General features: G+C 46.0%; 7 protein-coding genes across 7 annotated transcripts; 5 read left to right on the forward strand and 2 right to left on the reverse strand.

Moving 5' to 3' along the window:
- Nucleotides 1–285: 285 nt before the first annotated feature.
- On the reverse strand, nucleotides 286–1,480 carry N7495_008368 (uncharacterized protein; the record flags this gene model as incomplete). The annotated part of the gene is made up of 3 exons (XM_057211019.1): nucleotides 286–1,087; nucleotides 1,151–1,256; nucleotides 1,312–1,480. 3 exons carry the CDS (start codon nucleotides 1,478–1,480, stop codon nucleotides 286–288), a joined length of 1,077 nt encoding a protein of 358 aa, XP_057060562.1.
- Nucleotides 1,481–2,030: 550 nt separating this feature from the next.
- On the forward strand, nucleotides 2,031–3,785 carry N7495_008369 (uncharacterized protein; the record flags this gene model as incomplete). The annotated part of the gene is made up of 3 exons (XM_057211020.1): nucleotides 2,031–2,156; nucleotides 2,264–2,944; nucleotides 3,147–3,785. 3 exons carry the CDS (start codon nucleotides 2,031–2,033, stop codon nucleotides 3,783–3,785), a joined length of 1,446 nt encoding a protein of 481 aa, XP_057060563.1.
- Nucleotides 3,786–6,047: 2,262 nt separating this feature from the next.
- Nucleotides 6,048–6,662, forward strand: N7495_008370 (mitochondrial 37S ribosomal uS8m domain-containing protein; the record flags this gene model as incomplete). Its single annotated transcript, XM_057211021.1, has 1 exon — nucleotides 6,048–6,662. One exon carries the CDS (start codon nucleotides 6,048–6,050, stop codon nucleotides 6,660–6,662), a length of 615 nt encoding a protein of 204 aa, XP_057060564.1.
- Nucleotides 6,663–7,001: 339 nt separating this feature from the next.
- Nucleotides 7,002–7,217, forward strand: N7495_008371 (uncharacterized protein; the record flags this gene model as incomplete). The annotated part of the gene is made up of 1 exon (XM_057211022.1): nucleotides 7,002–7,217. The coding sequence occupies one exon, from the start codon at nucleotides 7,002–7,004 to the stop codon at nucleotides 7,215–7,217; it is 216 nt and encodes a 71-aa protein (XP_057060565.1).
- Nucleotides 7,218–7,651: 434 nt separating this feature from the next.
- N7495_008372 (uncharacterized protein) lies at nucleotides 7,652–8,090 on the forward strand (the record flags this gene model as incomplete). Its single annotated transcript, XM_057211023.1, has 3 exons — nucleotides 7,652–7,756; nucleotides 7,795–7,903; nucleotides 7,963–8,090. The coding sequence occupies 3 exons, from the start codon at nucleotides 7,652–7,654 to the stop codon at nucleotides 8,088–8,090; spliced, it is 342 nt and encodes a 113-aa protein (XP_057060566.1).
- Nucleotides 8,091–9,685: 1,595 nt separating this feature from the next.
- Nucleotides 9,686–10,724, forward strand: N7495_008373 (uncharacterized protein; the record flags this gene model as incomplete). Its single annotated transcript, XM_057211024.1, has 2 exons — nucleotides 9,686–9,744; nucleotides 9,821–10,724. 2 exons carry the CDS (start codon nucleotides 9,686–9,688, stop codon nucleotides 10,722–10,724), a joined length of 963 nt encoding a protein of 320 aa, XP_057060567.1.
- Nucleotides 10,725–12,970: 2,246 nt separating this feature from the next.
- On the reverse strand, nucleotides 12,971–13,696 carry N7495_008374 (MIZ zinc finger domain protein; the record flags this gene model as incomplete). The annotated part of the gene is made up of 1 exon (XM_057211025.1): nucleotides 12,971–13,696. The coding sequence occupies one exon, from the start codon at nucleotides 13,694–13,696 to the stop codon at nucleotides 12,971–12,973; it is 726 nt and encodes a 241-aa protein (XP_057060568.1).
- Between the last annotated feature and the right edge of the window lie 428 nt (nucleotides 13,697–14,124).

Raw genomic sequence — 14,124 nt, forward strand, 5'->3', positions numbered from 1 at the left:
CGCCTGGATAAGAGAGCTACAGATACCCATCCTTCTGCCTTTTGACCGTAAGTGTTCAGCTATAATCCTCGGCTGCGAACCTAGAGATCAGGACGTGTCCAGACGAGCAACCAAATGCCAAGGCTAATCCAGACCATGCTACTGCCGAACGGTCTGAGCAATACATGGGAGGCAGCCGTAGAAAGTTATGTGAATGCCGTGTAATCAAAATTCTATCTGAACTGATACCGTAGCCTTGATTAGGGTGGACGTAGCTCAAACCATCTTGCTAAAGCTCCAACACCACTAAGGCTTCAGTTTCCAATCAGCTTCGATCTTATCCCACTTCTCGACCTCCTCTGAATAAAGCTTTCCAGGGAAAAAATCGTTACGCATGCTCACACCTACACCTCGGTAGTCTCTTTCGACTTCATATAGTGTTTCTATCACCTTCGTCTGACCAAAAACATTGACGTATTCTAGAGTAATGCCAAAGTTTTCAGGTTTCCGATCCCAGCCAGCGACAAATACATCTTGAACAATACCGATGCTGCTAACAGCGAGAAGAAACCAGGTATCTGACTGCAGACCTGCTGCAGTGATGAGAAGCATCCAGAGAGTCGAGAGTGCAAGGAGAGCAACTCGTGTAAGAAGATTGGTAGAAGCGTCAAAGCTGCTTTGCCATAGCGCTAAATCCTCAAGAGTCAAGCCATGCCTATTACCTAGAATAAGGATGGAATGTTGAGCTCCGTTTCCTCTAGTAAGAACAAAGTTGCCGGGAGACTTATCGCGGCAAGCCCACTTTTCTTTCTTCCACTGTGGAAGAAGCCCTGTTGCAAAAGCAAGCGCATTACCGATGGCCGTTATCATCAAGACACCCCAATCTCCAAAGAGCCCGCAAGGTATAACTGCAACTCCTAGCTGCACGATCAGAGTGAAGATGCCACTCCAGTAGATAAAATCGCGTTTAGCTACACGAACGTCACCTTTTTCACTCGTCTTATAGACCGTTACGACAAGACCAGCGCGTGTTGGCCTTTCTGCTAACTTGTCTTCTATTTTCTTGTCATCTAGTAGTGTTTTAATCTGCTCCTTTGTGGCAGGATCGCTCTATTTATCGAAGTCGCGCATGATTCTGCCTAGAATCCAGCTCGAGTTTTCTCTAATATACCCATTCTTGCAGTTGATGACTTTGCACTTGCAATCTGGATCCGATAGCATCAATTTGTTTTCGCCAATAGCGGAAACGAGGGCGGAGACAGAATAAACTACCCATCCTGATTGAAGTAGAATTAGAATACAAGTTATCTAAGCTCGAAATATGGAGGTTACCGAATGAGAAGATTACAGGTGCCAACCCTTGACCAGCGAGTTGTGCTAGTGCGCGGGCGACAACATCAAGGACGCTAAAGACATCGGCTGGATGGACCCACTGAGCCCTGAATTCATCCGACGTCAGAAGTGGATCAAACTTAAATATTAGCGTGACGAAGGGCGCCATGAAGTTTTACAAATCCTGGAAGAAAAGTGAGAATAATTATTGCGTCGTCACAATCTTAGATTTGAAGGTCGCATTCGCCGCTATAGAAGAACGGAATGGCGCACCACGAATTAATACTTACCAGCATTTCAAATTGATATCAAATTTTATGCGGAATTACCTGAAAATAAAACCAGAGCATCAAGAATTTTCGAATAATTTGATTTTGAGCTCTCTGTGAGTAGAACCGAGTGAGGTGGTGATAAAGCATCTTTAGTATTTATATATCTGTAAATCAAGAGTTTATTAAAGATAATCATAATTTAGATGTTTCAGCTCATGCAATAAGCGTACTAAGGCAAGATCTAGGCATTTGCTGTATTACTTCTCAACTCTATTCTCTCGAAACATCGAGACCTACCAGGCAGATTCTGCTGCTGACTTGATAAGGAATCGGGCCTTCAGTCGTAGTTCCCCACATTTAGTTCCCCACTTGATCATCATTTACTTCTGAGTCTTGCATGCTCTCATCTAATTCAATTTCAAGCTTTTTTCTTAGGCTTGCTTATCAATGTCAGCTAAGCGGCCTCTTCTGTATCACGAATTATCAGCAAAGTGGCCGAGATTACAGTCTCCGATTGAATACAATAAGCTGCCCATCCCGGAAACCGATCTCGATCTCTCTATCCCTTGGGACGTGGCATCATTTACTCGAGATATAAATCGTAAGATAAATCTCATTTTACCATCATGCTGCTGTGAGATATGAGTTGCTAACTTGTAACAGGAACGGATTCTCAAGAGTGGGGATCCCCCGAGTCAGCGCAGCTACGAGCCATCCACACCCTGGAGATCACCCCAGAGAATGAACGGCTGGTGCGGACCTTCCATCCCGCGTTACGAGATCAACATTCAGTTTTTGTGTCTCATACCAAGTACGGCCCTGAAGTCTGGCTAGTGAAGGGCATTTGCGATGACGTCCAAGCGGGGGGTCGACCATTGCACCCATATCCCGAAGATTGGATGAACCTCCACGCGTTTACAGGGATTATGACTCCCCGCTCACCTGGCAAAGAGGAATACATGTTTCAAGAAAGCATTAACCCAAGGAAGCTCCTATCAATGCAGCAGCTTGATTGCTTGCGAGAGCTTTTCCCCACAGCAATGGGGGACCGTATTCTAGTCAGTGGATTCCTCGTCATTCTCTTTAAATCACTTCAGGAGATCCAAGATATATATAGGAGGGACTGGATCCATGAGCTAGGTGGCTTGAATGTCAATTATGACGAGAATATGCTCACCGCTAGTGCTGACACCGTTATATTGGGTATGGGGGTATGCGAGAGACCAGAGGGTCTTTATGACCAAGGCTTCTTGGGCCTGAAAATCAGAACAACCGATGGTCAAGAGGCCATCACGACTGTCACTCATGGATTTGTTAGGCACCCGTCACCCTTCAGCCTGACCCTGTTATTTTCAGACTGGGTACTCAGAGCGAAGAGCGCTCTTCGTCACTTTCACCGACCACCAGGCTAAGCAGAGACTCCCGCGGTCGGAATGGCACAGGGTTCCAGCAGGAACGCCCCAGTTGGAAAAAAGGTCTGGTTGGCAACAGAGACCAGGAGGGTAGGTCTTCCCTATTATTTACTGTATTATTTACTATGAAAGACCCTTACTGATTTATTAGCTTGGTATCATCAAATATTCCTTCGATGACCCAAGCCAAACTCTACCCTACCCCGCCGGCTATCAGCACGACCTTTGTCTGATCACAGATAAAGACCTCCCTGAGATCATCAGCCCCCCTGGGTATCCCGTTATATCGGGATGGGCAACCTATTCCGCTGCGCTCTCTGGCTCTGAAGTATATGCCGCTCGCATGAATCCCGTCGTGAAGAAGTGGGTCCACCTTGAAGGCAAAGTTGATCCTCAGGCCATCCGAAACGCTACAGTTGTGGGTACTCAGTACCTATGGGACGCCGGTTCTAGTTTGCAGACTGCGTCTTTGTTATGGACAACCAAGGAGCCGTGGTCGATGGCAGATGGGTGGTCGGGATCTGTTTTGTGCCTCGGACGGCTGACCGATAAGTCGAGCAGGGCACTTGTGTTCCAAAACTATCAAGTGGAATGCACCACCAACATCACTATGAATGGCCGGCGAGACTGGATATTTGTCAAGGGAGGGTTCTTACTCCCAGATTCAGTACGGTCTTCAGAGATTATTATGGGCGATAATGAACAACACAGGCGGCGAGACCCGGGTACCTTTCCCCGCCGCAGTGCAGAAAGCGCCGTCTTGGAACGTCGGGTGTTCTCAGCCCTTTGAGAATGAGTTGCTTGTATTTTTAACGGCTCTTACTCGCCTTTAGCCCATACTATTCTTCCCATTGTCTGATCATGTGTCTGCTAAGTATACCCGATAAGAAAGAGTTTGCGACGCTAAACAGCCCGAAGGTTGCCCGTGAACGGCGTAGGAAGAACCGGCAGGTAGATAGTTGATCTAAGGTTTTATGCATATTTGATTGCTGACGTCAACTCCGTGCACGTTCAGTCTTATGCTTATGAATGATTAACTGTGTTTCAAGTCTCAGTCAAGTAGTTCTCTCGGGCAGTTTAAGTTGATTTAGATGCGACATTGTTACAAGCCCTACTTATTAGTAATCTGCTTTTACTTATCCGCAGAAGACTGCCTTTAAAAATATCATCTCTTTTCATTCACACATCTGATATTCAGAGTAGCCTCTACGTGTCTGTAGAGCTTTCTAGTCTAACAGTCTAGCAGTCTAACAGACATAGTCAATTAGGCAAAAATGGATCATAGCATTACGAGTCAAGTCGGATTTCCCTTTCTACACTAGCGACAGTTTAGGATCCAACTAAATAGCCTTGAGACTAGCATTGGTTAGTTTGTTTTTGTTAGAAATCATCGTAGCTCAGGTATCTAGATAGATCTCTCTGATATTTTCCGAGGTCCAAATACTCTATCCTAAAATATGGGGATGAGATTTGGTCCTTGGACGTATGTATCTAGTGGAAGGCCTTTAAAGGCACCATCAGCTACCCCGTGAGCGATTACCCAAAAAACGAAGCTCATCCCTAGAATATGGTGCTCTCTGAACCAGTTTTTAAACACCTCATATAATTAGCATCATAAAAATTCAAGATAGTTAAAACTCACGTGCTGACATCGTCGCGATAACGCGAACCCTTCAGGAACTCTGTATCGATTGTCACCCAGCGTTTCAGTTTATTATCTTTGCTCCATGCCACGTGAAGTTTTAGAGGCTATTATTTCTATCAGCCGAACTATAACTGAGTTATAGATAGTAAAGGGACTTTAGACTAACCCTATAGTATAGACACTCGTTCGAGGAGCGTTATGCGCTAGATTCAATGATAGCGCCTGCTCGGCAGCTCGGGCACCCGAACCAGCAAAGAGCGAAAGAGCGATTCCAGTCTGGACACGTGCCCTCTCATGTTTATAGTCATGGCTGTCATTGATAAAGAGGTGATAAAGAAGGAGTTCAATGTCTTTTGCTGTGACCATAAATCGCTCCCGAATCTTTGTTGAGAGATTTACTTCGCTGTAAGCGTATTTCTTATGAACTAGATATATTAGTTAGCTTTGCACCAAGTAAGAATTTCATGGACTTAATTACATTCAGAGCATCGTCCTTCACATCACCAGGAATAGATTTAGAAGTTTCTCGTTCCTAATTTGAGGTAAACCCGATGAGGTTACCACAAGCTGACCTCTGAGATGGGAGTCTTTTTGCTGATGCAATATAGTCCTCAGCGAAAAGCTTTAGTTGCTGCGGAGTTGGATCAGGCTCTCGAAATCAGACATCTTGGAACAGAAATTATGCCAGAGCGACAGGAGGGCCTAACTGGGGTTTATTCATCTTTGAGACTAAGGAGTCAAGATTATAAGCCAGAGGCCCGGGATCCCAAGCTCACCCGAGCTCACCCAAATCTCCTGCCCTCACCCTAAGAGAATTTCTCACGCTGCTCTAGGGTGAGCTGGGTGCTAAGGGCTTATGGACTGTTGGCCGCGTTCCATGGTGGCTTAAGTACGGCTGAGCGGACCTGTTCTCCGCACCCTGTGGTCGTATGTGATAGAATAATAATAAAATTGAGCTATAAAGCTACTATAGTCAGGTGCGTATCGCCCTGGTGGTGAGCGCTGCTTTAGCGTTGTGCGACCAGGGCACCGTCATAAAGGTCAAGTCGCAAATTTTCACAGTTAACAGTAATTTATAGTGAACTAGGCTCTAGCACGTTACAATTTACAAATATGGTGATCATTTATCCATGGATTATACTTGGCCTATAGTTACGCCGTCACCGGTCGGATATATTGTTTCTCCGAAAATTTCCATTCTCATCAATAACCCACGCGCTGTGAAGCTTGACCAAACTCCGCTCACCTCCACGCTTTAATTCGTCAACGTCTTCTGGGGTGTTACTTTTATCAATTCAATTCCTTGAAACCTGAAGTTTTCCGCCCCGAGATCCGACATCTCCGACGTCCCCTCCACTTTCTCATACTCAACTCATCCGGAAGAGCCAATTGCTAAAGTACATCAAAATGTCTCTCGTCAACCTTGCCTCCGTGTGCGCACACTTGAACAATGCAACCAAGGCTCGCCTCGGCCTCACCTCCATTCCAAACAGCAACCTCCACTTGAAGCTTTGCCAAGCACTGCAGAATTCGGGCTACATCTCCTCTGTTGTCCGCGGAGGCCCAACCCCCCCACCCGCACACCCTATTCTTGGCCACCCATCAGCCAACGATGAGATTGAAGGTGTTGAGCCAATCACACGGGACAATGTTGCTTCACGACGTCTGTGGATCGGTCTGAAGTACTGGCGCAATGAGCCGGTTCTAGGCAAGATGCAGCTGGTTAGTAAACCAAGACGACGAGTTCACATCGATGTTGAGGGCTTGCGACGGGTTGTCCGTGGAGAGGAAGCCAGTTACGTTGGTGGGCTGCGCTCGCCTGGTGAGAGTCTATACCTCTCGACAGACCAAGGAATCCTGGAGGCACGCGAATGTGTGGAGAGAAAAAAATCGGGGGCTTGGTTCTGTGTCGTGTACAATAAGCCTAATACTGTTTCTCACAACAAAGAAATATGCCTTTGGTGGGTGGAAGAACGGATACCAGGGCTCCCTTTTTGCATCTATCTGGAGTTTGTTGGTTAGTCGCAGCAGAGTCTCGTCTTGAGATTTGTTTGTTTTTTGCGACTTTTGAGTTAATTCACCTCTTTAGAGGACTTGTATATTAAACTTTTATGTGTTCGAATTCCTATGCTCTGCTGGAGGTGGTTGCGGGGCCCGTCACTTTAGGTTACTAAAACGACGTGTATAGACTATGACTTGAAACATATCCTGACCTTCTCCTTTCTTGCTCTGCTCTGTCTATGTATTCTCTATTGCAGTGCCTGATAGTGCGTAATTAGTACACTGACGGGTCATCATGCGTTTGGCTGACTGTTCCAAAGTTGGTTTTTGGTTTGTCGGCATTCATGGTCCACCGGCTCCATGGCTACCCAAACACCCCTTCTCCTGGCCCAACACGTCCCAGGCAATGATAAGTATATCAATATTTTCTGGGGCACGGGGCTCTTCGGCGCAGAATTCGTGCGAGTCCTAGCAGAAAAGTATCCGAAATGCGCCATCACTGTCGTTGATCGTATTCCCCGACGAATTTGGTTGTATTTCTGGTGGACATATCCTTCATGCAAGTCGATGTCATAGATGAATGCGGAGCCAGAAATACATTTGAAGTAGTTCAACGGAACATTTTATTCATACTGCCGATATCGCCCTACCTACCCTGGTCGATCTGTTCGGCCGAGGATTAGAGCGCGATGTGTGGAAGATCAGAAGGGACTCGGAATGTTTTAGATGCAGCGATAAAAAGCTATACCGAAGCATTCATCTACTACCTAAGTAGCTCTTACTGTGTGACCACCGAGGATATGAGAATACCCCGCCAAAACGTTGACCGGCGGTGGCCGATGTCACCAATTACCTTTCATATTTCATCAGAAGTTGAAAGATTGACAAACTTCATGCACCAACAGAGGCCCTGGTACTCAAGGCAACAAGCAGTAGGATGGCAACCTGCGCGCTCCGCCCTGCTGTGGTTTGCGGACTAGAAACTACTAGCTGGTGTCCGCCATACACGCATGCATTATCAAGTACAAGTTGCCCTTTTCATAGGCGAAGGTCTTAATCAGTGGCATGTTACGCATGTGAGCAAGGCGTCGCGGATGCCCGCTGTAGTGAACCCAGTAACTAACTTCCCGCACGGCTAGGGATCCTCATCCAGAACAATGAGCCGATCCATTTTGCTGATTTCTGTTTCGCAATCCGGGCGTATTTTGGGCATTATCCTCCCTTTCAAGGTACATGTGCCAGGATTACTGGCTTATCTAGTGGTATTTGTTTGTGATGTGGCAACTCGGGTGACCGGGACCGCCGCAGTTTTGAGCCGAAGTGTGCAAGATGCAACTGCTAGTCGATAAGCCAACGGTAATCAAGTCAAATCGTATTCTGGGGTACGAGGCTCGCATCAGGACTGAAGAAGCCATTCGCTTGATCTGTGCAAGAAAGCAGAGACTATGAACTCCCGCGCCAGTTGAGATTCCAATAGTCAGGACTCATTGAGTAATAACTCACGAGAATACGATGATATTCTCGGCGTATTGAGACAGAACTGATGATCTAAGCCAGAGCCTTTTAACATCTATATGCATGGACATCTGGAGTAACTTCGAATCCTAGTAATAGTTTGAAGATGGTAAAAGCCTGCAGTTGCGCCTGATGACCATGTATGCCATCCAATGGGGCGTATATTTGCTCCTTTTTAATTAATTGCCACTTGAATGAGCTAGAATGTGGAAAGACTCCTTTTCTATCTCTAAAAATGTGATACTTACAAAGTGAGATATCGGGCAGTTTCCTATTTTCCTCGGGCTGAAATCTCCGTGATATACTTAAATTGTGCACGGCCTATAGTAGAGAGATGTGCGCCAGCGAAAAGAGACTAATTCATGCGCTTGATTGGGCAACAAACATTCTGCCCAATTTATTACCAGAGATTGAAAAAACTCCAAAGTTGAGACTCTGAGAGAGCTTCGATGGAGAAGATCGATCATCTCGCGGGGGCGGTACATATGCGCTTTACCTCCACATCCACCTTCAGGCTCCCTTTTCCAACCTTCTGCAGATCTTCCTTGCAGCATACTAGATATGTACTCGAAAACTTTGAGCCAAACAGTAGGTACTTCGTAAACGAGGCCCAACATGGATTGATGCTCACATACCCAACTGCTGCCCAAAGCTTTCCCTCGACCCCGGAAATGCCAGGATGAAAGTGGCGTTATTCCAGATTTGCCTTTGGCCTTGATTGTATGGACTCAAGGCCAAATTAATGTATTTCAGACTATTTTGAAGTACATACGCTATAGATTACATCCCAGAGCCTCCCAAAAACGGTCTTTAGTCCATCAAATTAATGCGCGAGATGCTCCGGGCTCAACCACAATCGATCTAGATCTTCTGTTAATTAGATATCAATCTTTTATATTTTCTCCGGGGTTATTCCCTGTGGTTTGGCTTCCACAAAGAGCGTAACGCTCAGGCTATATCCGTGCTGATGCATCGCCTCTCATATCACAACTCACCTTCTCCACTCTGGTATTGGAGCTTCTAGCGCGGCTCTCCATCCACTTGAGGCACTGTCTTCGCACGGTCCATAAACACTCGTCAGGCACACCTACCAGAAATCTTCGGTCCGGGTTTTGTCCATATAATATTCCTGACTTGACCACGCTGCGCTTCACCGTGATTCGTACTGGTTCCAATGTCTCCATCCTTGAAACTACTTCCACCCTATTTCCCCTTTAATTTACAGAATATATTCCTTCATTTATACCCAGCTCTGCAATTGGGCTTCATTCTTTCTTTATGATTCCAGCTTCGCCTCATCCCCTCGCCGCTGTACCGGTAGCCTTTCAGCCAATCTCCACGATATCATACTCTCATTCCCGAGTAGGCCCAGTCAGCTATAAATTTGATTTCCTACCTCGTCCTAGGTCAGCACAGTCATATACTGCCCCTTCCCCTTTCATTGGCTTCCTCCCCCTCCAACTCAGTCCATCTTCTTTGGTTCAAATCTCATTAGATGGCATACTTGGCTCATACTTCATAGCACTACCATGGCTCAACATTTAATGTACCCAACCCCGGGAAATTCCACTATCCTTCATCGCCCAAGGTATATCTTTACCGTGTGATTCACGTCCCCCAAATGCGACAAGTTAGTCTATAATACTCTTACTAAGTGATAAAAGGGCACCCTCAGTACCTCGAGTGTATAGCAATCGCCAGCTCATGCTAGGCACATTAGATTTTGAACAATCTCGCCAACTCTACCATGGAATGCCAGCCCCTATGGATAGCCAAGGTCATATGATGAATCAGCCCATGGGACGGCTGTCCTATCCTCCCGCTTGCCAGTCTTTACCTTCGGTCCCCGTATACCAAGATTGGAACCACCCGGTTCCTGAATCACTACGCCATGATCCTGGATCGTATAATGCCCCGGATAGCCCAGAGTACATGGTAGAAAGGAACAGCCGCCGAGCTGCCGATCACTCCAGAGGAATTTCGCAATATATCTCCCAGAGGCGCTCCGCAGCCCGGGGGGATGAATTTGATGGCCCACATCAAATCCTGAATCTACCTTCCCCTCGAGGTCTTCCAGTGCGAGAGGATGAGCTGCCCCAGCTCCCTACTAATTTAGATGCCACAGAGCAAGACAGAATCTTGCATCAAGTCAATGACCGCCTGTCTCAATGCGCGTATGACTTCTTCGCCAAATATCAGTTTCCTATTCCACTGGAGCAAGACAAAAGGCCTGTCTCGCTTCCCTCAGATCGTGAATGGAATGAATGGGTTCATCTTCTGAAGAGACTTGCCACCCGGCGCCGTATCCCTCGGCACACTTTGCACAATGGCCAGATCAAGCAATTGATCACTGTGCTGGAAAACTCCCTGGAGATGCGTCACGCTGCTAAGCACAGTTCCCGACCAGTCAAGGATGATCGTAACGTGCTTCAGCTCATCTCTGCAGGAACCCAGGTTGCCAAGATCCTCAAAGATTCAAGCGCCATGCAGTTCTTTGACCGTCTCTATTTGGACACGGAGAAAATGATTAATGACCGCCGCCGTCGAGTTAGATTTGCAACGCCCTAGGCCTTTCTTCCGGAGTGATGATGATTGTCTTTTTTTTCTCCATGGATAATTAAGGCCCATGAATGACTCTTCCATTGAACGAATGTATCTCCCTTGGACGTCTAATGTCAGTTGTGCCGCTGTCATGATGGAGCTTAAAGTGAGATACCACCTACTGAGGAAACACCCATATTTGCTAGACCTGCTGGGGCCAGTACCTTATGTATCATCCCATGGCCAGCTGGATATATCATGCCGGACTAGAGTTCCACCTCTCAAGCAGATGAATAATTCCTTCTCGGAAATCTAACATACTATGTGCAAGTCACGCCTTTTTATTTTGACTTTATTCATGAATATTCACTCCAAGGTTTATATCTGGGGAAGCAGTTGATGAGAAGACCAATATTTAGTCTCATTTTTGTGCTTTAATGCGATGTTATCTCGTTGTGTGGACTTGAGTCTTGCTAATATCAAACTTGTGTTCGGGTCGGATTTTTGATTTGGTTGGCTGTGTTGAATACCTAAGTACCTTATGCTTGCTTCTTATTGGCGATGTATTATTTTTAATGGTTTTAAGAATGATTGTGATAGTGTCGTGTACCTTCATGTATTTATTTGGGAGGGCAGTTTGATAGTTTGATCCTTTAAAGCCCATAACATGCTTATCTTTCATCTCACTTTCATATCTGATAAACTAGCCCATTCTCAACATTTCGGATCTACTGATATCAGAGAAACAGAAGACTCGTAGTGCATGGATTCTTGCAAAAGGGGACAAATGGAGAGAAGCTCCAAGTTCTAAAGTTTGCAGACTCCGCTAACCCAACAACATCACTTTATCTTCTTCAATGAACAGGCTTCTGGGTCATCTTTCATTCCGAATCGATATTAATATTCGGACAGAATTGAGGCTATACCTACCTAATCCAGCAGTACCCAGGGGTGAAAGTTACCTGCGGCCTGATTACTCAACCCATCTGATGATTAACTGAGTCTCACCTTGCTTTCACCTGAATGTTAATTATTCTCCATAACTGGTACTGTTCGTTATTTGTTCGTGAATTCTCAATTCTTCTGCATAGAATCTTTTTTGGTGCTCTACTTGTAAGGTGCTACCACCATGTTATTGATCGCCCATCGTCCATTCAGTGCCATCTGAAGAACGTACCCATCCAGAGCTTTCATGATGACTGCAGACCTTTTCACCACTGGCGTCAGACATTTTTAGAGCATCTCTCATACCTGCGATTATATGCGGGTCCTATTTGAGCTGGTAGAAGCATGGCTGCCGACAGAGATCGAAAAGTTGTTGCCAGTTTTCGAAAGTATCTCCGGTTCCTCTTGAGAGTCCAGATGCTTTTTTCAACTGCCTTTCATCCCCAAACATGCGGCAATCGGAAAAATCAAGTCTGACACCTTAGGTCGCTCTGTTATACTGGGTTTAAATCCACTCGAGGACTTACGCAATCATTTATAAACACCCTCTCCGGCATGCTCGGCAGCGAGGAGGACATAAATTCCAATGGGGGGTAATTATGAGAAAGTAGAGTAGGAAGGAAGAGGACACATCATAAGGACTCGCATGCTATCTGATTACCTGATATTACGTCTAAGTAGCGGCAATCACTACATTGCCCAGGTTGTAGCATTTGATCCAACTACTATTCAGAATGCGTCGCTTGACCACTTTGACTGGTTCGACTGGTTCGAAAATCTTCTTTCTGCTATCATCTTCGCGAGTTTCAACTTCATGTCGGAGAAATATCATCTGGAGCACCCCCTTCTGGTTGTCATTGCTACAAACCTTCCAAGGTTGAAGGTAAAGACCAAGATTTATGTTGTTGTGTAGAGAAGAAGAAATAGAGATTGACAGAGGGTCTTTTTTCAAAAGGAATAAAGGTAAAAAATACTTATGCTTCGAACTATGGGAGTAACAGCTATTCATAGGAGAGGTGGCTAAGCTACTGGGAAGGAAGTGTAATGAGAAGGGTAGAATTGCCAATCCAAAAATGATATCGCTAAAATGCAGGGCTTATAAAAAAATAATCAGGATTTAACTCCTGGCGAAGCGCTGACAAAATGCTTAAACGCAGACGGGAAATGGGTATCTTTCGAGGTGTAGAGCAGAAATGGGTTAAACATGATGCTTTTTTGGGATGGGAAAGAGGAATGAGGTGAATAAGTGGGGAGAGAGTGAACCTTACAAAAAGTACAAGGCTGGATAAGTCCGAGCAAGAGCCCGCTGATCATGTTCAATGAGGTACCTAATCATCAAGTTCAATGACTATGCGCTTTTTGGGAGCATCTGACGGAAGCGACGTCGGCAAAGCGGGCTTAGGGCTGCGAACGGCATATTTCACATCGTGACTTCCGTCTGCTCTGATTTCGACAGACTGGGCCCCCTGTAATTTTCCGGTCTGGGCGAGGGTATCACGCAGTCTTTTGAGAAGTTCGTCCACGACCAAGCTCATAGGACGAGCATCTGCTTTACAGATTGGGCATCTCCAGCTGTCTTTCAACGGTTCCTTGCCGGACTCACATTTTTTTGTCAGGATATATGAGTCAAGATCGAAGCATTCTAGGTGTTGACAATGAATCGACCGCCCGGGCGTATTGAAGATCTTTTGAGTGAGGGGATCAATGAGGCCAATAGTGAGGCTGTCAGATACAACGGCCAAATCATCATCAATATTGTATTGACTCAGACGTCGTTGAATTTGTGCGGCCACCTTGCTCTGCGGGATAGCTTTCACTTGTCTACACACACCGTCCAAGTCAGAGACTATCATGCGTTCAACAATGAACGCATATTCACGATTTTCACATTCTTTCTGACCAAGAATCATTTTGATGGAGATCTTGTTTTCCCCCTGGCGTAGATGTTGAGTGATATCCAGTGGGAGATCCTTTCCATTATGAACATATCTTCGCACAAACATCTCGACGCCATTGACAATGACATAGAATACAGCAGGCCAACAGGTGGCCATGGTGGACCATGAATGGCGCAGGGAATCTTTTTCAGAAGGCCGCAGTGAGATGGATCGAAGACGGAATGCTTGAAAACCGGCCTGATATGTAGAAATCAACATGTCTCCCGCCATGGCCAGACGAGGAAATCTACAGGCGACCGAGGGCTCGATAGTGAAAGTCAAAGTATTATTAGTGTTCTCATTGTGAAAGAAAGCCGGTTCCATTTCAAGAGAATCAGGAAAACAATAGAGCGATGTGGGCTGTATTAGACCATCTTTTCCTACCTTCGACATATTCTTCATTGGCTCAGCAAGATCAAGCTGGTGAAGTGCGAGGCGTGTCGGATTTGGCTGCACAGTATGTGGAGCTCGCTGACCAGGAGGAGGCAGGAGGGGCGTGTTAGCTGAGAATTTACGAACTAAGACTGGCGGTAATCCTCGCGAGC

This window comes from Penicillium taxi (genome assembly GCF_028828555.1).
Source record: "Penicillium taxi strain IBT 34144 chromosome Unknown utg000005l_segment0_segment0, whole genome shotgun sequence".
Lineage (NCBI taxonomy): Eukaryota > Fungi > Ascomycota > Eurotiomycetes > Eurotiales > Aspergillaceae > Penicillium > Penicillium taxi.